The 27,099-nt window shown below is 42.1% G+C and overlaps 1 protein-coding gene across 2 annotated transcripts in view; it reads right to left on the bottom strand.

The window, feature by feature from the left end:
* The window catches only part of PLCXD2 (phosphatidylinositol specific phospholipase C X domain containing 2), a 49,523-nt gene extending 35,208 nt beyond the window's left edge, over nucleotides 1-14,315 (bottom strand). For both annotated transcript variants that reach the window (XR_007477591.1, XM_004272072.3), the window contains exon 1: nucleotides 13,565-14,315. Coding sequence is in view for 1 of the 2 variants with exons in the window: in XM_004272072.3 (XP_004272120.1) it covers nucleotides 13,565-13,724 (160 nt within the window). In the remaining variant the exon portion in view is untranslated. The remainder of the gene's footprint in view (nucleotides 1-13,564) is intronic.
* Nucleotides 14,316-27,099: the final 12,784 nt, after the last annotated feature.

Genomic DNA, 27,099 nt, shown 5'->3' on the forward strand with positions numbered 1-27,099 from the left:
AACGTGTTTCATTATGGAGGTGTGCACAGAAGTAGTTCTTGAGCTGTTTCTTGCAGGATGAACTGTAATTGGCCAAGTGAAGTGGGCGGTATTGGGAGGGTGAGTGATATGGTTGAGGAAGGAGCATGTTTCAAAGACTGGAGATATGAAAAGAGACAGCATATTCTCTTTCAGGGTGTTCTTTAGGCCTTATATTGATTGTCACTGGTTCCCCAGAGTCTATGAGATAAGGCCTCAAGTGCTCAACAGCACATTGAAAAGCTCTCTCAGTCTGTCTGTCCAGTGCTTTCCCATTTCTTCCTCCTGTTGCTTCTACAGTAGGCCATGGCAGCCCTTCTCTGTTCCCCGAAAGGGCCCTTGCTTTCCCATCTCTGATTTTATTCATGTGGTTCCCTCTGTCTGGAATGCCCTCCCCCCTTTTCGGAACCCCCATCCCTCAGTGCCGCTCAGGTGCCCTCCCAGAGCAGCTGTCCCCTAACCCCTGCCTGGAAGTAACCTCTCCCTTCCACTGGCCCCTAGCAGTTTGCTTGCTCCTTTACTGTGATACTCAACCTCATTCTGCTTTTGTTGGTTTTACTTGAAACTTAGTATCTCTCCTCCAAGATTATAAACTACACCTTGTTAATTTTTTTTAAGATTTCCTATAGTATCTAGTATGATGCTGTAGGATCAAAAAGGATTGCTAATAATAATAGATATATATCCAAGATTTATGCTTGTTTTGTACTAGGCAAAATTCTAAGCCCATTGTAACCATCATCTTACTTAATTCAACACATCGGTTGTGTAGTAAAAAATTTACCCTTGCCCAAAGAGGGGTCTGGTCTTTGTCCTTGGCCTCTGGGAGGTAATCTCTTAAACCCTTGGAATATCCTACCTGATAAGAGTACCTTTGTTTACCTGAGAGCTTTGGGACCACATCAAAAAGTCTAAGGATGAGATTTATGGTGAGGGTTTTGAGTCATGTGGGAACAGGCTTGACCTCTGGGGGGCTGGATGCTGAGATCAGCCATTTGGACCCTCAATAAAGACTCTGGACACCAAGGGTCAGGCTAGCTTCCCAGATTAGCAATACTTTGTGCCTATCATCACACATCAACACCAGGACAGCAGCACTGTCCACAACTCCAGGGTAGAGGGCAACTGGAAGCTCCACATTTGGGATTTCCCTGGACACTTCATGTGGCTGATTGTAGCTGTAATAAATAGCAATTGAGTATAGCAGCTTTCAGTAAGTTCTGTCAGTCCTTCTAGCAAATTATCAAACATAAGAGTGACCTTGAGAACCCCCAAACTTGCAACTGGTGTCAGAGTGAGGGTGGTCTCGTGGACTGTGCTTCCTCTTACTTTGCACTTGTGAAATAAGTACTATAATTACATCCATTTTACAGATGAGATAACTGTATGACAGAGGGTTAAACTTTTTATTTGAGATTACATAACTAGTAGCTAGGATTTGATCCTAGGGCCACTAAAACAGAACCCATATTCGGAATTACTTCTTTTGTGTGTGTGTGTGTGTGTGTGTGTGTGTGTGGTACGCGGGCCTCTCACTGTTTGTAGCCTCTCCTGTTGCGGAGCACAGGCTCTGGACGCACAGGCTCAGCGGCCATGGCTCACGGGCCCAGCCGCTCCACGGCATGTGGGATCTTCCCGGACCGGGGCATGAACCCGTGTCCCCTGCATCGGCAGGCGGACTCTCAACCACTGCGCCACCGGGGAAGCCCAGAACTACTTCTTTATACTGCCTCCAATGTGAATAAAAATTAAAGATAGATATAAGATAAAAAAATATTAAGAATAGGCATAAAAACAAACATGTCCTTAAAGGCTGAAGATGTTTAGGGCAGCTTTTGTAAAAAAGCATATCATATTATGACTCAGGTATTTAATCTCTATGAATATTGCAATAAATTTGATCTCAACAGATTGTAATTGTGCATATTAAAATACCTCTATGGCCTGAGCTAAGAAGACACTTATTTGTAAAAATATGTATGAGAATTGGGCCTTATGGTTATTGAATATAGCAAAAGATTTGTTTAAAAAAACCACAAAAAACCCTTAGAGTCCTTGGGAACAATCTCATTGTCCCTTGCCTTTCCATTTTAATTACTTGTATGTGACTCAGGTCATAATCATTTGTCTGTGAGCTCACGTGACTCAAGCAGATTTAACTGCTCTTTGCCCTGTGCTGCTCAGAACACTGGTGGTAATTATCTCCATGTCTGTCCCTGACAGCTGACTGTGAGATTTTGAGGGTGGGATCATGTCTAATTCATGCCCATATCTCCATATTTAGTAAGTTTCTGGCATACAGTATGCACTGAATACACGTATATAGAATAAGTGCAAGCATGCTCACTTAAACGGACAGCTGTTTAGAGCGTTGCTTAGGGCAGATGAGCCTAGGTCTCCTGATCCTTTCCCAAACTTCTCTTTGGTCCATTCATCTTCTTTAAATAGGCAAAGTTCACTCTCTGCACCTTCTCTCCCCCAGCACCTGTACATCCCCAGTCCCATTTATCTCTATTTGTCCTTCTAGCTTGAGTTATCTGGGTCGATGAAGAGGGATGTGTTGGAAAACACAGAGGACAAAAATAAACCAGAAAGAATGACTAAAGGAGCAGCTAGAATAAAATACTGCATTGAACAATTTAAAAGGAAAAGTCCTAGAGAGTAGATTTCCTCCAACTTAAGCCCATGTAAATTATCTTTTAATAACATCTCCTTGGGGCTTCCCATCTCACGCACCTAAATTAGGTCCTTGGGAAAAATCAGCATTTGTAGAGAACTTGACTCCATATGGACAAGTGCGGAAAGGCTGAGGCATCCTTAGGATATACAAAATATGGCCAACATGGATTCAAGGTTCAAGATCAGGGGACTGCTTAGCAGTTTTCCAAACCAAAGAATAATATCTTTAACGCTTGCCAAGCCAACGGGATAAACTTGACCCATCATACTTGATTATTTTCCATGGGGCATGTGGGAGAATATGAATTATAGCCATTATACTGTCAGCAAAATCTGAGAGGGCCATGTGGCCAATATAATTTTTAATCAGTTGCCTATTTAATTCATAATTATTCACAGTGCAACAAAGCAACTGTGTTTTGAAGCAAGGCAGAACATTTGGAAGCAGAGGATGTTGATCAACATATTTTTCATGTTCTGAGAAGCCAAGGGGCATCCCACTGTCTGAGGACAGACATCAGCCTGGGAATCTGGAGAGCTGGTCCTGGTCTAGCCCAACTGGCTAGATGAGCTAGAGAAAACTGAAGTAAATCAGAGGTTCTCAGGGTGCTTTCAGACCTGGAATGTTGTCAAATGAAGTATTTATATATAAAAACAAGTGCAAGTAGAGCTTCTCTGGTTAAAGGCCTGTCCAGACAGTCCCACTTCTGGCCTAGAGGTGTCCTTGCGGGGCTCAATGGGAAGTCAAGCCTCCCAAGAACTCTGCAGGGCATCAAGGTAATTCATTGCCCTAGACAGTCTCTAAATCAGCCCCAACAGCCTAGGATTTATGTGAGTCAAAGGCTTTTCAATCCCATGTATGGGAGGCATTTTATATAGTTGGGGATCTATTTTTCTTTGAAAGACTTTCTCTTCCTTAAATGTCCAACAGATGCTAATACCCAAATAAGACACTGTATAGGTAATTCATTAATAAGAAATTCCTCCTCTAGTTTGCTAATTATCACCCTGCTCTGTCTCTGAACAGATGGCATCATCTTTGGTAAAATAACACCTCACAAAGGGCACTTGGTCATCCTCTGATGAGCCTTCTCAGTCCTGGGATAATCGTATTTTAACAACCTTTCCTTTTAACGCAAAAGAAAGAACAATACGAAGGTTTAGGGAAAACAGGAAAATGTTTAGGGTAGAAGAAAAAGTTAACACTAAACATTCTATTACAAAATTCTCCTGCTTTTACTAACTTGGTGTAACCCTGAATGTCCATGTGTAAAATAAATCGTATTTGATAACGTGGTAATGTAACTAAAAGCTTCCATTTCACAGCTGGTTTGTGGTGTATTGCACATAGCTAACCCCTCCCCCGCCCCAACCCCAAGCTGCCAATACGGTAGGGGAAAGAGTGAAACAAATGACAGAATTCATGCCGATTAAGCAGAACACTAAATGAGCTTGGGAGGGTCATTTATCTGGGACCAGAAGTTGAAGACAGATTTCCTGAAAGAAGTAAAATTTTAGTTGAAATCCAAAATATATATATATATAAAAAAATGAAGACACTAAATTCAAACTCAAATCATCTTATACTGAATATGACAGTAGCCATGAGGGAGGGTAGGGGGTTGGGCAAATTGTAAGATTTAGCTCTGAAATCATTTCCACTGGATGCTACTACGCTTTCTCCCAATTCTGTAATGTCCCACGGGTACCTCAAACTCAGCATGTTCCAAACTAAGCATGCCTGTTTCCTTCCATCACCCTTAAAACTGCTCCCTCTCCTGTATCCCTATTTCTGGGAATGCCATCCCCCTCCTCCCAGCTACCCAAGACAGTTATACCTTCTCTTTTACCCTCCAATGAGTCGCCAAGTCCTGCTGATACCTCCTCCTATATATCTCCTGTGTCTGTCCCTTTTCCTTCCTCTACACTGTCACTATCTTCCTCAGGTCAGTATCATCTCCCACCTGGATGACCTCATCAGCAGCCTAAGTGGTCTCCTTGGTTACAGTACTTCCCAACTCAAATACCTTTTGTGGACTGCAGCCAGAGTGATCTTTCCAAAACACAAAGCTGCTCTGTCATTCATCTGTTTAACACCCTTCCCTCACCTGTGAAGGTAAAGCTAAATCACTTTAACATGGCTTAGGAGACCTCTCAGTATCTGCCACTTTACTCCTTGCCCCCTCCTCCTTGCTTATGGTAAATAAACTACAATGAACCATTTGGGTTTGTTAAATGGGCCATTTTCTCTCTTCAAGGTCTTCACCCAGATTGTTTCCTCTCCTAGGACACTCCTAGCCTTGCTGCTCTTATCCTGGGGGCTAGTTCCTGTGTATACTTCAGACTGCAGTATATTCATCACTTCCTCCTGGGGGCCTCCCTAGACTCGCAAGTCTTCTTAAGATATCCTTGCTATAGGCTTCTTCCACCAGTAATCTCTACCTCTCATCTTACATAGCATATTGTATTATGACTGATTAAATGTCCATTTCTCCAACTAGACTGTAAGCTTTTGAAGGCAGGAAACATGTCTGTATTGATCGTCACTGAATCACCAGTGCCCAGGAGAGAGCCCAGCATATGGAAGGTCATCAACATATATATATTCAACAGAATGAAAGAAATAATGAATTTCTTAGATTACCCCTCAGCATCCCTAATAACTGATGGGTCATTTTGTTTCTCCGCACCCTTATGCCATTGTTTTAGGGCTGTTAATCTATTCCTGACCAAGTCTTTCAGTGGCTGCTTTTTGCCTTCGGGATAACATTCAATGTTTAATCTTGGCATGATACATAAGGCTCATTAGCCTACTTTCCCAGCTTTATCTCCATTACTTTCTTTAAATGAAATCGATGCTTGGGTTTCCTCAAGGAAACCCTATCTCTCAGTCCTTGGTACCTCTGCATTGTGTCACACTTCTCTCTACCTGGAGCACCTGGATATTTCTAATTGCTCTTTTATGATTCAACCCAAGCGTCATCTCCTCTTGGAAGCCCAATCTACTAAGCTTTCCTCCACCTACCAGTAATGGAATAGGTACAGGTTTTCTAAGTGTTATTGTATCCTATGCATTCTTCTCCATGGTGTTTGAATTTTAGCTTTCCTCTAAGATCAGAACTTGAAGAACAGGGAGAAGAATCCTATTTATCTCCATATTCACCTAATTTAACACAGCACCTTACACAAAAGGGCACTTGATAAATATCCTTTGAACAAATACTTTCCCTTTAAATGAATACATTTTTAAAGTACAGGCAATGAGAACCAAAAGAAGCAAACAAGCACCAGTAATTGTTTTTAGCCAATCTGACACGACGTGCACATGTAATTCTTAGGAGGATCTATATGGACACCTCCTGCCAGGACGATCACTTAAACTCAAACCCAGGGAGGGAGAGAGGGACACTGTCTTCACCTTTATCTGTTCGGCATGTTTTTTTCATCTGGCTTCAACTGTACTTTAAGAATATTGTTTTCAGTATATAAGCCTTCAAAGCATACATGTTCATAAAATATTCCTCTCAGTCTGCCAGAGTCTAAGATTTCTCAGTCCCATCATTAATGCAGATGCCTTCACACTCCGAGACATTTGCATTACGAGGTACAACTGCTTCCTATTTTTTTCTTTATTTAGATTTCATTAGGTCCGTACAGAGAAAAAAATACTGACAGACTATCCCCAGAGAAGACATAATACCTTCCAGCCAACAGTTCTAGAATAATTGGAAATTAATTTTTAAAACCCTGTTTTTCTCTTAGAAAATGTCAACTGCTTAGTAGACAATGAATCCAAAAAAGAATGTCGATCTTTCGTAGATAATACAAGCTAGACACCCCCCTGAGAGCAGTGCAGGCCTCTGTGGCCAAACCCATGTGACCTGGAAGCCACCTAGAGATCTCGTAATGCCATCCTCCCAGGTATTGTTTGAGCCTCATGGGCATTCAGCAATATAACCCACATTCCTATAGATGTGAGAAAGTGGAAGGACTCCTACTTCCCCACGTGCGTGTAAATACTCAGACAGATTTAGTCACAGTTCTCCTCCACCTAAGTTTGGTTCTTGACATGTGTTCAAATTCTTTTCACACACACAAATACGCCCACCTATTACAATGTCCATAAAAAAGCCCTTCTCTACAGGCCTGGTTTGAAACTCTAATTAGGGTTAGTCAGCATTTACAAAGTGGTTTGTGCTGTTCCCAAAGGCAAAGTTACAGGAGCTAAAGCATTTCGCCACCATTCCCTCTAGTGTGCCTACAGTTATAAGCTCTTAGAGGCTGGGAAGAGATGTGGAGCCAGCCTGTCACTCAGGGTAGAGGTCAGGTCAGAGCACGTGTCAGAAACCAAATCCTCAGCCTCAGAAGCTCGTCTGAAACAGCAGCAATGCAGGTGACAGCGACAGGCTCCTAGGGTCTGAAATGTCAGTGGGCATGTCTTGCAGGATCTTTATAAAGGCGAAACAACAGCAGGCAGTAGAATTGGGGATCTCTTGAGGGTGAGGCTAAGGTCGTGGCTCAGTGTGTGCGCATTGTGTGTGTGTGTGTGTGTGTGTTGGGTGATGGGTAGTATGTATGTGTTTGTGTGTATGTGTGGGTGATGCATATATCTGGAGGGACTATGAAGCTATTCCACGGCTGGGAAAGGAGTTATATATGTAAAAAGATTTGTTTAAAGGAATGCATTTTGTAATATTCCTTCTGTTCATCTGGGAACAAAATCACTAGGTTAATAGGGTAAGTGATGGGGCCAGGAGGAGAGCAGAAGCAAAGTTAGCAATATGGTCCTGTCACAGAGACTTAAATTTTTCCCAAAGGCTTTGGATGGCTGGAGATGACAAAGTTTGACAGCTGAACTAGGGATGGGAGGACAAAGTAGCTAAAGAGGATTTTCTGGCTCTCTTGATCAGCTGCCCTCAGATTGCATTTAAGACTCATTTGGTACTCACATCCTGGGCAACCCTCCATGTAGCCTTCCCTTAACTCGAAGTCCCCTTGAGGGGATGACCATTCAAGTTATCCTGATCTGATCAGACAGAGAACATTGAGCCACAGGGCTTAATTGGAAGGTCAGCTCCTTAACTAGACTGCAAATTACCTGAGGGTATAGACTGCATTTTACACCTCCGTTTTTGTTGTCCATTCCAGACACAGGCTTTCAATAAATGACTATCATGATTAATTTTTTTTAAAAGACACATTATTTTGTGACAGACACTGTTCTTAGCGTGCAACGTGAATTAATTTAATTCTCGCACTAACCAAATGAGGTAGTGCCATTACTATCTCTGTTTTACAGAGAACACTGAGGCACAGAGAGGTTAAGTAATTTGCCCAAGGTCACAGAGTCATGAGGGGCAGAGTTGGGATTCAAAACCAGACAGTGTGGCTTTAGCATTAATACTCTAAACCAATCCATGATTCTGCTTCTTACAGACATAGGTGATTCCTGAGTTCCTTGTGGCTTCTGTGTGATTGGGGCAGGGAAAGGATCTCAGGAAGTGATGAACCTTCTTAGAAGAGAAACCTACTAATGCAAACACTAAATCATAGCCTCTTTTTATTCCTCACCATGATCACCCAGAGGAAAAAAAAAAAAAGAAAAACAACAACAAAAACCTATTCCCACTTAAGAGGCCATTTTGGTTCCGTGTGATTTTTTTCTTGATTGGGTCAGCCCTGGTAGATTTAGCTTGGTCCTTGGTTTTCCACAGCCTCAGATTCTGTAGGACAATGAGTCTCTTCTAGGGCCAACTCATGGCTCATGATATCCCCAAAGTGAAGCCCACCTAAACTTCTTGTTCCAGAATGTATCTTGCACCCTTTTGGGTCCCCATCTCTGTGAGATGCACCTGATCCAACTTCCAGAAGCAGGATTTGAGTAATGATTCCCTACGTCCTGCCCCCGTAATGATTTTGTCTCCCTGTCGCACATGTGGGGAGTGAGTGAGGGACCACAGGAGAAGAGCTATAGAAATTGCCAAGTGGTCAAAGGCAGGACTGCATAGGAAAAGGATAGGATTCCAGAAAGGTGAAAAAGGAGAGAAGGGAATGTCATCAGCAAGATGAGAGCAGAGAACGCTCCGGGAATTGGAGAGCAGTGAGGAGGTCTGAGCAAGGGTTGACACTGGAACGGGAGAGGTCGGGATACAGGCCAGGTCAGTGGAAGGAAGGGGAACAAGAAATGAGAGCAGGCTGAGGCTGCAGCCAGACAGGAAACATGAGACGCTTACATTTGACAAGGGAAGAAGGAAGGCAGAAGGGATGCAGGGTGAAAGAACTGTTCCTAGGGCAGAAGTGACACCGAGATCTGCTTCTGACCCTTCTGACCATCTTACTCTGCCTGAGAATTTCCATTTCTAATGGGGCTCAGTGATGAGTCTTACCTAGAGCTACAGGTAAATTATGCAAAAGATAACAAGAAATGGATTGGAAAATATTCCGAGTGTTTCATACGGCATTCCCAGAAGGAGAACCTAACCTATCTGTTCAGTTTAGCTCTGATCACAATTGAAAAAGATGGTGGCTGCAAGCCACTTTTCCAGCATCCTTACTTTCCTGTTCCATGCACTAAAAGATCCACTCAGCAGTTACCAGTGACAGAGCTGCTACCCTGTACTAGGACTTAGGATTGTAAAGGGAAATAAGCCATGTTCTCTGTGTACAAGTTGTTCACAGACGATGTAGAAGACAGATACCTAGAAATAACAGTGTGTGGAGAAGGGCAATGATAAAGATATTAACAAAGCATTACTGAGGGGCAGCAGAGCGAGTCCTCCAGCCATTTCCCCAATATATCTCCATCCCTTAGCTTAATTGGCTTATTTCAAGTGGAAAGCCCCCTTCCCAATCCTGACCCCCAGGCCACATTCCTTGAAATTTTTGACCATTTTTCAAATCCCACGTCACATGCCATTTTTTCAACAAAGTCGTTCCTATTCTTAAAAGCTGAAATTAATCTTTCCATTCTGTGTTTCTGTAACACTTTATTTACATCTTTGTTATAATATTCACCCCAATTAGTTTTTTAAAATCGTGTATGGTGAAGATATGTATACACATATATGTGTGTGTGTGTAAACCTCTCTATCACTAGGATGCAAGTTCATTTGATAGCTTGATCCGCCTTTGGGTCTGCCACAGGCCTGAGCATGGAGGTTTCTTAAAACGTACTCAGTCTGTTCGATTTGAACTACTCTACAGTCGATTTTAGGATGCTAAAGTGAGAAGACCTCGCTTCCTTCTGGCAATTGTGATTCTCTGATTGCACATGCCAAAAATAATTTCTTGTTCTGAAGAGGTATAAGAGAAATGACCTTCAGACAAAAATGACCCAGTCATTCTTCTATGTTTAGAGGTGAATAGGCAAAAAACAAAAAAAACCCCTTCAAACTAATCAAAGAATTTTTAATTTGGAAAGGACTCTACATTTCATTTAATCCAACATCTTAATTACAAATGAGGAAACTAAGTCCTGAGAAATTCGGATATTTCTACAGTGTCACACAGCCAGAATCAATAATATCAAATTTCAAGACCCTTACGTTCAAGGTTCTTTCCAATAAACCAAATTGTTTTACCTTTGTTAAAAAGAAGGGAAAAACATGATTAAAAAAAGAGAGAGAAATAGCACTAAAATATACAGAGAAGAATTCATGGAAAAGCTGTATACATTATTGAAAAAATTTTTCCTATCGGTCCCTTTGTCCATAAAGAAAACCATGCTTTCACTAACATCAGCAAAATTGTTCATAGAGTTCAAAGCTTTAATTTAAAAATCTGACTTTTGCAGTTTCCAGATGTTTTTACCCTTAAGGTCTCCAATTATTCTACACAGTTGGCAGGGAGAACTGTTCTGAGGTTCTTCTCCAAGATATGCCAATATGTTTGGGTGACAGTGGTCATTAACAGGTGTTCTTAACAGTTGTGGAAGTGAAATAATACATCAAGGCTTTGTTGAGAGGTGCAAGTTCACACTTGCTCTCTCCCATCATGACTTAGGCAAATGCAGCAGATGCACTCAGATCTGACATAGTTTACTCCATCCCGGTTCTGCTATTAATGTCAGAACCCCTGCCTTTTTTCTGCCCTTTCCCGCATCACTCCTACCCTACTCCCACACTGACAGAGCTGACCCAATATTACAGACGCCCTGGGGCGGCACACGCAAGCACACATGCACATACAGAATAGGTCTAAGCTCTAAATTTGAATTGAAAACTTACTGGATTCCAATTCCAAATAGGAATAACTTACTGGGTTCCAGTATATATATATATATATATATATATATATATATATATATATATATATATATATATATGGATATATGGATATATATATACATATATGAAAATTATATATTTATATTACAGATATATAATACATACACACATCTGTGTGTATATCTAGCTAGATAGTGATTTATAATTGCTCAGGCAAAAACCACCTAGTTTTAAAAATTCTTTCATTTGCTGCAGAGGATAGTCTGTGAAAACTGGTTTTCAGTTAGAGAATTCTCCCCCCTCTCCCCAGCTGCTCTGCACTTCCCAAGGCCTCCTTAGGGGCACAGGGACAGTGCGTGGGTTTTGGAGCCAGCTACACAGGGGCTTAAATATTAGTTCTGCTGTTTACTACTTGTGTGATCTTGAGAAAATTACTTAACCTCTCTGGACAATAATTTTCTTATTTCTAAAATGAGGCTGTTCCTACCCATCTTGGAGGTGTAAGGATTTGAGGTAATGTATGCCAGTGGGTGCTGTATGGGACTGCTCAGGAAATAATAGCTATTATGATGAAGGTGATGATGACAGGGAAGAGGAAGAAAAGAAGAGGGAGCAACATGGTGGCCTCCACTTCCTGAATGCTGTCTGTATTTCAGAACCTCTCAGTGAGTCTTGGCAGAACTCGACTGCCAGTCCTTAGCCGGGGAATATTCAGCTTGAAGTAGGGAAGAGAGAGCCAGTGGTGAGGCAGGGGTGCAGGGGTGGGGGAGGAGGGGGCATGGCTGCCACGTAATATGTGATTTTCCTGTCTTGAGCTATATATATATATATTTATATATATATATACACACATACACTCATGTTCCTTCCGCTGCTGGGAATAAGGCATTCATAGCAATGAGTGCCATATATTTTGAGGAGTCAAGGACTTTTTTTTTTTTGCTTAGAAGGACTGGACTTCACAAAGCAGGGTGAACAAACTCCTGTGTTCCCACGGTGGCTAACCACAGAATTTCCAGCAGGCCCCACCATTGACAAACTCTGGCAATTCTAGTAACCGGGAGATACCCTAGAGATTGCAGAACAAACGCCCAGCTCCTTTCTGGAGTCATGGGGTCAGAGTGCACAGCCACACCATGGGCAGAGCTGCTGCTGTGGTTTGAACTGTCCAAAGTACAACAGGAAGGAGGAAGCCCCAGCCTACCCAGACGTGCTCCAATGATAGAGCCATTAAGCGCCTGCCTAAGATGCCATTCTGTTTGCAAACACATACTATTTGCTGTAGCACCTGACAAAACAATTCCATCAGAAAGACATATGACTCATGTTAAAAGATGCCTGTGCAACATTTCAGCGATGACTCCACAGGCATCAATTAAACATGGAAAAGACCTGTTCTGAAGCATGACCATATGGCATTTCCCAAGGAGCTGTAGTCAATGGCTGATAAAACACAAGTGATCATACCTATAAAGAGATTTAGCAACCCTCTCCTTGCTCAAAAGCAACAAGAGCCCAGGAGGACAATGAACCTGGAACCTCCAAAAGAAGAGGCGACTAAGGAAAGGCTGCATCTGAAGCCAGCATGGCTCTTCCTCATGCATAGAAAGCAAAGACCTGGGGTTGCGTGAGGTCGTCTTGTCTGCCACCAAAAGCAGACTGATCCCAGGGATGGCTGGGAGTTTTTCTGGTAGTCTAGGGGTGAAGTCAATTGTTATGTCTACAGGTGAGAGAAAGGACTGGCAGTGGTCCATTCCCCTGCTCCTGGGAGTGCTCGCCAAGCATCAGAATCTAGGACTTTGCCCAGCACATGAGACCAAGTTCACTGTAGTCCAAACCTCCTTCCCTAGAAACCAAGCTTTAACCAGCTTTTGAATGGAAGGAAGAGGACACACTTAACAAATCTAATGAGAGTGATGTCACAGTACAAAAGCCCCAGGGGAGAGCGAGTGGCTGGTGCAGGAGTGCTTTTCAAGGCTTCGGTTCTAGATCAGCCAGGCAGACACCTGTATATATATATAGACAAAGCTTCAAACACCACCACCTCATCACACCTAATGCCTGCTTGTGATGAGCACCTGCATTCTCAATTTCTGTCTTTTCCAACAACAATAATATGTGTCTTTATACTCAGTCCTAGTTCTGAACCTCTTCTTAAATGCTAACATGTTTCTTGTTTCTCTGCTATGAAAGGTCAAATAAGTGAGAAAGGAAATACTTTACAGTGTTAATGTTGATCCAGATCTACAACTGTTAATGACTTTTTACTCATTACCCTTGATCTTTCCTTTTAATTTTGAGTGATTCAAGAAACGCACCCCTCACATACCCTGGCCCCAACATTAAGAAGGTAATGTTCTTAGAGTCAGTCTATCAAGTAAAAACAAAACAAAACAAAAAGACCCCAACAAACAAAAAATGGCGCTTCCATTCTCGACTCCCTTTTGCCAATGATGCAGCGTACTTAAATCTCTTTACAGCAGCTGCTTCAGTGTTAAGTTTTTAGTTAGAAATAAGAAAGAGGTTTAGTTAAGGTCACTGACAATTATTTTCTCAGCACAATAGAAAAGCAGCCCAACCCATTAACAACACTAAAATGGCAGAAGCAAACACAGTGGGAACAAGTAAGAACAGAAGAATACCTGGGATTGCCAGATTGGAAAGGGGGACGTTGTGGAGGAGAGGAGGGAGCGAGGCCATCCAGTCAGCATTGCAGACCTCCAATGTCTTTGTCCCGCTGGGACTGGGGGAGCAGATGGTCCCCATCCTGAGTTTCCTCCTTACCTTCCTAACTGCTAGCATCCCTTTCTATCAGTCAACTGCTGAGGCTCAGCCCAGGGCCACTCACTCAGCGATCATAATTGCCCGGGCTCTCTAACACTTCAGGGCCACCTTTGTCACACCAGTCTTGCCGAAAGGCCTTTCTGCCGGGGGAGACGGGGCAAAGACGTGGTTTCCTAGCCCCTCAGCACCTGCAGTCCGCACCCTCTCCGGCCCAGCCGCTGTTCCCTTAATCTGCTTAGATTCGGCTCCGTTAAACTTCTTACGTTCCCCCTCTGGAGCCAGGGAAAGGTAGGCCCCTCGAGATAAATCTTACAGAAACTGAACGTCCTACGAGCAGCCACGCCCAGAGCCACTCACACTACAGGTACCCACACGGCAGAAAGACACGCCGGTGGGTCTACATACACGTGAGCGCCCGGACGCACCATCCTCAGCCTGATTTACGCTTTTATGTCTGTCACTGGGCTGGCACATAAGCTGGGCCTGCCTGCTCTCCCTCCACCGGCTCCTCGCACAGGTTCCGCTGCCCTGTGGCTTCCAGAAGGCGCTCAGAAGTGTAACGCAGAAGGCGCTCAGAAGTGTAACCTGCGGCGCCCGGACTCCCGGCGGCCCCGCCCCACACTGCCGGGCAGATTTGCCGGGAGACGCGGCTCGTGATTGGCCGCTGGCGGAGAGCGCTCCGATTGGCCCGCGCCCTCTGAGCGGCGCCCACCCCTCCGCTGCCCGGCCTCCCTTGCTCTGTTACTCCGGCCTTCAAATGTGTAGACGGCCGCCGCTGCAGCCTGCACGCTTGGGCCAGTCAGGTCTTGGATCAGACAGGTCTTTCCACGGGCCTTTCACGCTGTCAGCACTCAGAGGTTAAATGCAACCATACGATTCCTTCCTTCTTTCCCCTACACACACACACACACAGACACACACACACACACACGCACACACACAATGACAATTACACAGAGAGTATTACATTTTCAATAAACCACATAGGCAGCAGAAATATGAGAGGTAAAGAGGCTGAGAGGCTGAGAAAGGTGCAGTATATCATATTTGGACGACAACATCAAGGGCGGTTTGTGTTTCAACCATTACCTAATTAAGATTCTCGTACACACCACTTATTCCCATTTTACAGAGAAGGAAATAATGATACTTTGCATTTTTATTGTCTGTTGTTTGGAACCTTTTTCCAAATTCTTTGTCCCATTTGCTCTTCAGAGTATCCCTATAAGGCAGGGGGGGTTGGTGGTATGACCCCCTTTTCATAGACGAAATCAAAGTTTGGCGGCCTTGTGGGAGCAGTTCATGTGGTGGCACTATTTGGAAATCCCATTTTGGAATGAGATCCTCGAGCCCTGAGGCTTGTAGGCATAGAAACCCATTTCTCTGCTTTCTGCAGTGTTCCCTGCGCTTTCAAATGGTCCCTTTCCACGGTGTAAACTATAGGGTCTTTAATGATAAGAGAATTTTGCACACGGATAATCACAGGAACACCTTGGCAAACAGGCAAATCAAGAAAAACACCCTGACCTTGACGGTGGGGTCCTGGAGGGCTTCAGGCCAGGCAGCGCCTCAGTGACTTAGGAGAGCTTACGGGAAAAGGAAGGAGCTGCCTGTGTGCCAAGAGAAGACTGACGGCTCGTACAGTACAGACCCGCAGGTCCGCTGATACTGTCACCGAATGGCCCTGCCTCATCTCCAAGGTAAGTACACAGCAGCAATGCAGCTACTTTTCTATACACATAACTGCTGTTGCATAGTGCCCTCTTTTGACATCTTATTAAATTTCCTCTTTTGGGCTATTATTAACATTCATTTAAGCCTGCTTTTTCAGCCTTTTGAGCTGTGTAATATTACCAAAAGTTGTGTTTGTTTGTTTCCTGGAGGAGTATACCTTGGTTAATAAAAAGAACGTCTACACTATTCATCATATAGCTTCTGATTCTTAAAGAGCACTACAGTGTAGTGCTGTACATATTGGGAATATGTCACCTAGCTGTTTTGTTCAATGAAATGCCACCCCCCCCATCACACTATAGATTTACTTTTGAAATGTCACCTTTCTGGGCTTCCCTTGAACTTAAAAAAAATTTTTTTTTAAATCTCAACATAAAATTTTATGAAAGCTGCCTAAGGCAAACAAAAAGTGTTCTTTAAGCTTTACTGTGGAATGTCAATTTCAGTGACTTTTTTTTCTTATTTTTCAGCTCTTAATGGAAGGAAGGCACAGAATAAGAAAGCATTAAACATTAGACTTAGAGTCATCATTGTGTGAGAACTTGAAAACAAGAGAAGTGGAACGAGTTCACAATGAGACGTTTTGCACACCTGACAGCTTTCAGTCAAAACTACTTGGTTTGTCTAAGAAAACATTTCAAAAGAAGGCAGCACGCTCTCCATATATTCTTGAGTCAGTCCTGGAAGAAATTTTTCAAGTGAAAACACAGGCTCTAGTGCAGTACTTGGCATATAGCAGGTGTTCTATAAATATTTGTTAGAAGGAGGGAGATGCTTGGTAAAACATGCTCTGCTGGGTTCTAGGTAGTACCTTAGAGCAGTGCTTTCTAACCTTTAATGTGCAAAGCAACCATATTCTGATTGAGTTGGTTTGAGATGGGCCTAAGACTCTGCATTTCTAACAAGATTCTAGCTGACGCTGATGCTCCTGGTTCAGACCACACCTTGAGTAGCAAGGCCTTAGGAAACAGCTCACGTTTGCTAGGTGGGAATGTGTACTGCGTTTTCACTCTCCTTTCCAAGGTTTTATAATATTTTTATATCACTTTTATAATGAAAAAATAAATTTGCATTAAAATCCCAGCTAAGAATTTCTAAGTATTAGAGAATAATTTTTCTGTCACATAATGTAATGAAAAGCAAATTATGAGTGGGATGTTTATACTATGCCACAATTGCTTTGGGAAAACCATATAATTTTAAAATAAAAATTAATATTTACAATTTGCATAGTTAATATTTTCTTACATACTGTCTTATGAAATTTATCAGAGAGGAAACTAAATTAATAGAAGGACTGAAATTTTAAAACAAGTCAATTTTAATTAGCAATTACCACCAAGGGAGTGTTTATCATGTACAAATCATTTTGATAGGTGCTAGGAATGGAAGAAAAGTTAAACAAAAGTTGGTAACTGATGAACCTCAGATGATATATAATCCAGGAGAAAAGAGAATCAAATATGTGAATTACAAAATTTAACATGAGGCTGAATGAAGGGATAATAGAGGTACATGTGGAGGACAATAAAGAAGTATATATTTGATGGGGGAAGGGCCACAGGATGCATTATTAGAGGAGGTGACATTCAAGCCAGGTCCGGAATTCTGAGAAAAGTTTCTGCAAGTGGAAAATGGGTGGAGGGTTTTGGCGTGGGAAAGAGACTGTGTAGCTGAGAAAATGTAAGCAAAGCTATGACAATGAATGGGAGATGTGAGAAACAGAAAACACACAAGAGTGGCAGCACGTGGGATATGTGGGAAATACAACTCATTTACTCTCACTGAACCATCACGAGAGCCCAATGAGTTAGCTACTATTCCTATCCCCATTATACAAAGGACACTGAAGCTTAGAGGCTACATAACTCTGCCCAAGAGCTAATAGCTAGTTAGTGGCAGAGCTGTGACTCCAGTCTCTTGATCATTGTGCCAGTGGCTTCTCATTATATGTTACCCATTATTTTTGTAAACCTGGTAATGGATGTTTATGACCAAAGTACATTAAAGAGTTTGGACATTTTTTTTCCTATGGATAAAACGGGCCATTGCAGATTTTTGAGAAGGGGAGTGAAATGATTGACATTGTATTTTAGGAAGACAACTCCGGCATAATGAAGAAGTGTTGGAGAAATACAACAACTTCAGGTAGATCATTGAAATCGGTTATCTAAGCAGGAAAAAAGTGAGAAAGCATGCAGAAGGTCTGGCACACAGAGACTCAATGCATGGCCTTCTAAACTATGGTGTTTGCCTCTTCTTTCCCACTTCTTATCTCCAAGGATCTATGACTCTAAGGCCCAAGTGGACAGCCTGACTGTCTCTGGAATTATTTTCATCACTTGAAAGTCTCACCAAATTGTTCATCCATTTTTATTATATGCAACCAAACCTGTTTCTATGAGTACATCTACAAATTTTGTTTCCCTTTCTGGAAATGTTTTTCTCCATTACTTGATCAAGGACCCTATTGAATTCCTGAAGAGGTGACTTCAGTCTTCACCCTTTCTTGGAGGCTACATTATATTCTGGAAATTTTTAAGATCGTTCATTTTCATATGAATCATTTCATAAATGAGTACTGATGGTCCCAGAGCAAGTCCCTAAACAGCTTTCCATCTGGACATGTCTGGTTGGCAGGGCAAGATGGCCTGGATTTCACTTGACTGAAGGCACCCTCAAAGCTTCAGAGGAAATGCACTGACTTAATGAGACTGTGGCTGGGCTGTCTCTGGCTCCACACCTAGGACCCTGTGCTGACTTCCCTCCCAGTCTGCGTGCTAGATGGGAAAGGAACAGACCTTGAATAGCATTAGAACTAGACACGTGTTTGTTCCAGGGACATTGCCTGGAGATGAGAGAGTTTGTACGATGTTTTGAGTTCCATAGTGATGTCCCATTCACAATTTTTTTCCTGGCTGGAGGGTGTGGGGAGGGTGAGGAACTGAAATGAGGAGCCAGGTAAATGAAAGATGAGATGGGAGTGTAAGCCTGCTTTGTTTTGTGCCTCATAACAGCAGAGTTTATCTCTACTCATTCCCAACCTCCTTTCCCCAATTCAAGCCCCCCAAACTATGTGATAAAGGATCAGAGTAGAATGAGGAAATGTCACCAATATGGGTGGTGCTGGGAAACATGATGATAGCAGCAACAACTACTCTGAGGAAGAGTGACATCACTGTAGCAGCCAGGGCTATTCAGGAGCCTCCATGGAAAGGGAGGTCACCAAGCATAATGCCTTGTGAACACATATGATATACCGCAGACATTCCTGACATCAGGAATGAGTCAGGAGCTGGGGGTCAGTTATTTTATGGATTAGGGCTAGAGCCAGAGACCACATGGTTGTGACCCAGATCCTGATCATACCCAGGTGAGTGTCTTTAAGAACCTGAGTAAGAAAGCAGCAACAGGGCTTCCCTGGTGGCGCAGTGGTTGAGAGTCCGCCTGCCGATGCAGGGGACACGGGTTCATGCCCCAGTCCAGGAGGATCCCACATGCTGGGGAGCGGCTGGGCCCGTGAGCCATGGCCGCTGAGCCTGCGCGTCCGGAGCCTGTGCTCCGCAACGGGAGAGGTCACAACAGTGAGAGGGCCGTGTACCGCAAAAAAAAAAAAAAAAAAAAGAAAAAGAAAGCAGCAGCAGCTAAAACAGGAAGTCGTCATATGTGGCATCACCTCATGCCCACCCAGTATTTGTGGCCCACAACCGGGATTCTGTCATGAAACAAAAGTGAATGTAGCAGTAACAGCCCTAAGATTGTTCCTGCAGATGTGAAAGCTTGGTGATCAGGAAGATCCTCGGAGCTCCTCTGCCTTTTATAGCTATTAGACATCAAGTGTTTCTGGTACATTTAAAGATTTCCTTTAACAACACAGTGTTGCTATAATACTTTTGAGAGAAGCTAATAACAAGTGATGATTGTAAAATTAGTTTAATGTACATTTATTCCTTCTAGCACACCATAGTCCTGCACCCTCTTCTATTCCCCCTTCCCACCCACCCCTTTCACCAAAAAAAGGTAACTGAGAGAAGCTCCAGGCCTTTATTTTTCCAGCTAGTCAGCTGCAAAGTGCCTGATTTAATATGCTATGGAGCCACCTTCTGGTAGTAAAGGCACACTTCGCACACACAGTAAGTACGTTTCCCTTCCTTTACCCTAAAAAAAAAAAAGTTTCCACATCACCATCACCAATAGGAACAGCTGGGAGCTTATGTAAATACAGACTCCTGGGTCACACTCCAACCCTACTGAATCAGATCCCCTGGGGGTGGCATCTTTCTTCTGTCTTTTAAAAAAAAGCTCCCCGAGGGATTTTTATGTCCCACATGCTTTAGATCAAGACCTTGAAATGTCAATCAATTTCTCTTAAAAAAAAAAAAAAAAAGAATAGGTAGAATGACAGTTCTTATCCACGTTGTGTATAAGTTTAAGCAATCAGAGAAAAATAGTTCCATTTAACCGGCAGGAACACGGAACTGCTCTCTTTACTTACCCCACCCCAAGGTTCTTGGAATATGAGAGTGATATCAGCTGTCAGGAGAACTGTATGTACTAGCATATATCTTCATAATTACTTGACCTTCCATCACAATTAGAATGACCTCTGTACATTTGTTATTCATTTAGCAAATAATGACCTGATTCTGCATTTTGGGTTGCTGAAACCAGTTGGAAATACCATGTTGCCACATCACCCAAGCAGTAAATAGCACGTTAATTGAGAGCAGATATTATCATTCTTTCCCAACTTTATTATTAAAATTACAAGTTTGCAGAAACAACTTCCACCAACACAAATAATTCTTTTTTTTTTTGCACTCTAATCCTAGGTTTATTCAACACAATTCTTTTCTCTACACAACAAAGTACAAACACAATATTATTTAAAATGCTACAAAACTCAAAACAGAAAATGTATAGTACTGATTGTACAATAAAAGCCAAAAAAGTAATGTACACGTTGCCAAAGTAACCTGCACGACCACCATGAAGACCAACACAACGGGGGGTTCTGTGATGACCCGACAGAGCTGGCTCTCAGCTTACCAGTTTCAGAGAGAAAGGGAGACGTGGGTTTGTCTGTGTGTGTGGGCACGCACATGTGTACACGTGAAAAGAACCATTTTGGGTATTTGGCCCTAGAGGTCAGAAGAGGACTCGAGCAGGGGAGCAGGGCCAGGCTAACAGGAATGGCAGCTGCATAAAAGCACACCCTTTCCCGTGGGACCCCGAGGCCAACAGGTTAGGGCACGACCAGCCCACCAGATGGGCCCCACGTCATCTGTGGAATGGGAAAACATGCTCCCAGGCTGGGGCTGTACCACCGCCTGGAGCCCCCTGCTCATCCCTGCTGGCTTTGCCACTAAACTGACTCTCAAGAACTAGAAATGTGGAAGCTTTCTAGCCAGAAAACTGGAGGGCATCATTATAAGCACGACCCCAAACCAACAACACTCCTGCAGCCGGAACTCTGCCGCCAGGGGAAATGTAGCAATTACTGCCTTCACCTTCGAAGCCTGCCCCTGAGTGAGGGATTTCTTTCCTACTGATCCTCCTTCTGCTAGAAAAGTGACAAAAGTGAGTTGGATGGGATACAAGTCACAGGGCAGAGCTTCGGTGGCCCTGCTTATCGGGAGGAGTTGGAGCTGGAGCGGCTCCTGTGGTGGCGGCGGCCAGGGGAGCGGGATCGCCAGCGCACAGGGGACCTGCGCCGAGGGGAACGTGACCTTCGTCTCATCCGTGGGGGTGACCTGCGCCCCCTTATCTTTAGAGCGATCCGTGGACGTCTCATCAGAGCGGTCTTTGCGTTTGGTAGGAGAAGGAGCCATCTTCCCGCCGCCGCGACCTCCTCCCGCTCCTAATTCTTTTTAAAAAAACAAAGGAAATAAATTTTAAAGTAAATATAAATAATGAATCGTTAGTGTTTTTCCCTTATCCACTCTCTCAATGTTAGGTTACAGTCAAAACCCTTAGTATGTTTCTTGGACTTTCGAGGATTTGGTTTCAAAGGGTTCTGATCTGCTTAAGTCTCTGCAGCTAGGTCCCCACCTCAGCCACATGTCTTGCTGCACCCTTCCTAAACTCTGCCCACAGCTCCTGCTTCCTTTTAGTAGCAAAAGTAGAGAAAGTAAAGTTTATCCCACACGTCCTTCTGTTTCAGCCAAGTATAAGGAAGAATGTTCTAGAAGTCCGAGTTAGGCATAATGAAGTAGGGAGGAAATGAGTCCCTATGACTCCAAGCTGAGTTTGGTAACAATAAGACAGTAAGGTGCTGGAAGCATCGATGGAAGACTGAACTACGCAGCTTTACGGTCTTTCCAGCCATATTCTGTTTTTTCCCTCCACCAGCTGTAAAACCGTATCTTTACACACTGAAGCCATTCCTTCCTCTCCTCTTTATTACACTGATTTACTCAAATCTTTGACTTCTTTTGCTGGGCCTGGGATTACGGGAACATCTTTTCTATAAATACGGAACTGATATTCTAAAGTCATGCTGCTACCAGCAAAAACTTGAGTTTTGGTTTCAGGAGTAGTTTTCTAATAAGGCCTTTATATTGGTTATACACTGTAGCCTCTGGGACAGCTCAAAATTTTCTCTACCCCCCTCCCCACGTTCAGCACCCAGGATGAGATGCTCCGACCTCAGGAAGCTAGTCTCAGAAAACACTTAGTGGAGTTCTCAGCATGGGGAGCGTGAATGGCCAAGATGGGAGTCACTTTGGTGCCTCCAACACCTCCATGGTGGTAGGACTGATGTGTGTGTGGTCCTAGGGCAGAACTCCCCACATCTCCACCTGAGATGTCCTAACCCTGGAGAAGGGTAACTTCACACTGCCCGGAGCTCCATATGGCAAGCACTTATCCTGGCATTTCTTTCAAGTTGCATTTGTTTTTACAAATTCATTTAAATTTTGTTGTATATACAGACAGCTCATACAACTCAATAATAGAAAAACAAACAACCCAATCAAAGGGTGGGCAGAAGACCTAAGAAGACATTCATCCAAAAAAAGACATACAGATGGCCAATAGGCACATGAAAAGATGCTCAACATTGCTAATTACTAGAGAAATGCAAATCAAAACTACAGTGAGGTACCACCACACACTGGTCAAAATGGTCATCAAAAAAAAAAAAAGTCTACAAATAACTAATGCTAGAGAGGGTGTGGAGGAAAGGGAATCCTCCTACACTGTTGGGGGGAATGTAAGTTGGTGCAGCCACTATGGAAAACAGTATGGAGGGTCCTCAAAAAACTAAAAATAGAGTTGCCATATGATCCAGCAATCCCACTCCTGGGCATATATCTGGAAAAAACCACAATTTGAAAAGATACATGCACCCCAGTGTTCACTGCAGCACTATTTACAATAGCCAAGACATGGAAGCAAACTAAATGCCACTGACAGATGAATGGATAAAGAAGATGTGGTACATATAAATGCCACTGACAGATGAATGGATAAAGAAGATGTGGTACACATATACAGTGGAATACTACTCAGCCATAAAAATGAGTGAAATAATGCCATTTGCAGCAACATGGATGGACCTAGAGATTATTATACTAAGTGAAGTAAGAAAGAGAATGACAAATACCACTTGATATCACTTATATATGGAATCTAAAATATGATACAGATGAACTTATTTATGAAACAGAAACAGACTCAGAGAACAGACTTGTGGTTGAGGGCATTCCAGTCAACAGAGGTGTTCACAGCCTGCATTTCCTTAACTGCAAGTTTTGATTTGACCATTACACCAAAGCAACACAACAGGCTAAAAAGTTTGGCCTCAGTAATATAGAATATCTTCAGATTAAGTATTTATTGAATAAACACACATTGCTCGAGCTGTTTACTAAAAATTTGGAGAGTTGAATAAAGTTCTCTAGGAGAAGAAGGGGAAGTGATTGCTGAGTCTTCTGCCCACCACTCTGCCTGGGGAGTCCCCAGTAGGAAGGCTGACCCGGAGCTTGCATCCACTACTGCCCTGTGTGCGGATCTTGCCCCAGGGACTGCTTTAACTGTGAACTGTTTCCACAATTTCTACTAAGGTGTCAACAGAAAACACTGCCTAAGGGTTTGAGTAGGAGCTGCAGTTTCTTTCTTGGGTGAATTCTGGAGAGACAGCTTAAGTCTCCTTCGATATAAAATAGTTTAATGGTGAGAGGAAAAGTTTGCCCCTGGAGTTTTGGGGAAATCTAAGGGCTCTCTTCATTTCCTTAAGAAAGAAAAATTGATTGAAGTTTTGGTGTGTCCCAGCCAGTACCTAAGGCAGAATAAGTGAGACCCAGAAATGAAACAAAAACAGTGAACTTGCAGGATTAATCCTCATTTATTTTCACCTGAACTTTGAGATTAAGTAACACTCAGGGACAGAGAAACAAAGCTCTTCCAAATAAATAGATCTTTGCATCTTGTCATACTAAGGGCTGCAATGTTTAAGAAAATAGGCTGGTTTTGAGTCAATTAACTAATATTTACTAGGGTCTTACTTAAGTACTTTTTTTCCCCTTAAACTTTCTATTTGGAAATAATTTCAAACTTTGAAAAAGTTTGCAAAAAGAAAAAGAGTAAAGGGCTTCCCTGGTGAAGCAGTGGTTGAGAGTCCGCCTGCCGATGCAGGGGACACGGGTTCGTGACCCGGTCCGGAAGGATCCCACGGCTGGGCCCATGAGCCATGGCCACTGAGCCTGCGCATCCGGAGCCTGTGCTCCGCAACGGGAGAGGCCACAACAGTGAGAGACCCGCGTACCGCAAAAAAACAAAAGAGTAAAAAAAACTTCCACATATTGCCTTTACCTAGATTCATCTATTGTTAACATTTTTATCATCTGCTTTTCTCACTCTCTGCATGTATATGTACATATGCATGCATGTATCTATGTGTGTATGTGTATTACACATACATGTGCACATACCCACTAGGAGTAAGTTATGTATACATCATGGCCATTTACCTTAAATACTTCAGTGTGCATTTCCGAAGAATAGGAATATTCTCTTACTTAACCACAGCAGTTATCGATACTTCTTTATCTAGTCTTCTGCCCTATTCTAGTTTTGTCAGCTCATCTGACAAATGTCAGATCTGATTTGCCAGATTTGTCACATCTGATTTGCCAGATTTCCTTTGTAGCTTTAATCCCCCTCCAGTAAAGGATCCAGTCTAGAGCAAGAGAGTGCAATTAACTTGCCATGTCTTTTTAGCTTTCTTTAATCTGGATTTTTTTTGCCTTTAGACATTCCTTATTTTGTCTATTTGATGTTGCTTTGTGACTGGATTCAGTTTATTCATTCTCTGCCTTAATACTGCAAAGGGAATATTGTGTCCTTCCGAGGGTATCACATCTGACGGAGCAGGATGTCCATTTGTCCCTCACAGATGTTAATTTTGACCATTTGGTCGAGTTGTCTAATTTCTCCACTATATAATTACTGCTGCTTTTTACCCCCTTGTAACTAATAAGCATACTTCAGGGAGACCATTAGAGACCATGCAAATATCCTGATTGTCATCAAAGTTTCCTCCTTATTTAGTATTTGTTGATGAATCTAGCCTGATTCAATCTTTACTATAATGATTACAGAATGATGACTTTCCAACTCCAGCATTTCTATATTTACCAGTCAGCTCGAACATCCTACTGTATGCAAGAGCCCTCTCTTTCTCCTCCCTCCCTCCCTTCCTCCCTTCTCTCTCTCTCTCTCTTTCTCTCTCTCAATGTCTCTCTCTCTCTCCCTATGTATCTGTCATCTATTACCGGTACAGATTTATGAATTCTTACTTTTTTTCAATGGCTTCTAATTCATTAGTATACTTCATTATATTAGTGCTTAAACTGCCCTAGATTTAGCCAGTAGGAGACTTCAAGCTGATTCCTAAATCCTTCTGACATACCCCCACCATTTTTTGGAATATGTTCTTATTTTCTGAAATAAGAACATATTCCAACATCAGACATTTCTCTGGAAAGTTCTGATTCCTTTCAGCCTGAAATTATATTAGTGAACAAGATACTAGTTGTGCTTATTGCTACTGGAATATCTTTGCTTCTTGGTTCATCCAAAAGACAGATCTGGGAAAAATAGGTATGTATATATACATACAACACACACACACACACACACACACACACACACACACACGATTGAAATTACCACCACCAATAGGGACAGATGGATATCATATTATATAAATTATGTTTATATAAATATAATTTTTTCCTTATCTTTCCCTCTTTCTTACACAAAGTAGCATATTATATACTCTTTGCACTTTGCTTTTTTCCCTTAACACTATCTCCTGGAAATCACTCCATATAAGTCAATACAGATTTTCTTCTTTCTTGTTTTTACTGCTGTACAGTTTCCATTTTGTGTATTTAGTATATTTTATTCAATCAATTTCCTATGTTTGGACTTTAGTTTTTAGTACTTGGGAATTACAAATAATGCTGCCAAGAAGAATCTTGTGCATATACAGTTTGATATTGTTGGAAGGGAGCTTCAGGGCAAATTCCTGAAGAGGAATTGCTAAGTCAAAGGATAAATTAATATGTAGTTTTGTTTGATATTGTCAGTTCCTTTCCACAGTGGTTGAACCATTTTGCATTCCCTTCAGCAACATAGGAAAGTGCCTGTTTCCCCATAGCCTTGACAACAGAGCATGCTGTCAAACTTCAAATTCTTGACAAGTGATTGGGGAAGAAATAATGTCTCAATGAATTTTAAATTTGCATTTCTTTTAACATGAATGAATTTGAAATTTTTTCAAGTGTTTAAGTGTTATTTTCAGATCTTTTTTGTGAATCACTGGTGTCATATCTTTGGCCCATTTTTCCACAGAATTTTTCAGCTTTTTTATCCTCAACATTTGTAAGTTCTTTATCAATTTGCAAATTCTTCATCACCCTTTATTCGTCATATATGTTGTGAATACTTTCACCTAGTTTATCATTTGTCTTTTCACTTTGCCTTTTTTTCCCATGCAAATTGTTTTTATTTTTAAGTAGTCAGATTTATCCATCTTCCCTTTCATTACATCTGGATATATATATATATATGTATAGTTATAGTTGTAGTAATTGCCATTGTATGTATATAATTATAGTATAGTATATATTATGGCACGTCTTTATGTATATATTCTATATATAAGTGTGTATATATATAACTATATAGTTATAATATCTATACACTATAACAATAGTGTATATATGTACATAAATATAGTATAGCTATATATAAATAGATAGATATAGATATGCACACACATGTATATATGGAGCTAGGGAAATATCCCATTTTCTCAAGAGTTTTATTAGAAATGGGTGTTGAATTTTGCCAATGGCTTTTAAAGCATTTATGGAGATTAATCCTATACTTTTCCTCCTAAACTCTATTTATATGGTAAATTAATTTAAGAGATTTTTCTATTAGTAAGCCCTTCTTGCATTCCTGGTAAAATCCTTAGGTAAGGTTTCAAGTTCTATCACTGTCTTAGATGTCAAGGTCTCTACTGAAGTGCCTTTGCTCTATTGACGCCCTCTCTCTGAAGCCTTTTAAAAATATTTCTCACACTCTGTCCCCGAAATGATACCCTCTTCTTTATTCTTTTCACTTCTTTGTACATACTTTTATTTTC

This window comes from Orcinus orca, chromosome 5 (assembly GCF_937001465.1).
Source record: "Orcinus orca chromosome 5, mOrcOrc1.1, whole genome shotgun sequence".
NCBI classification, from domain to species: domain Eukaryota; kingdom Metazoa; phylum Chordata; class Mammalia; order Artiodactyla; family Delphinidae; genus Orcinus; species Orcinus orca.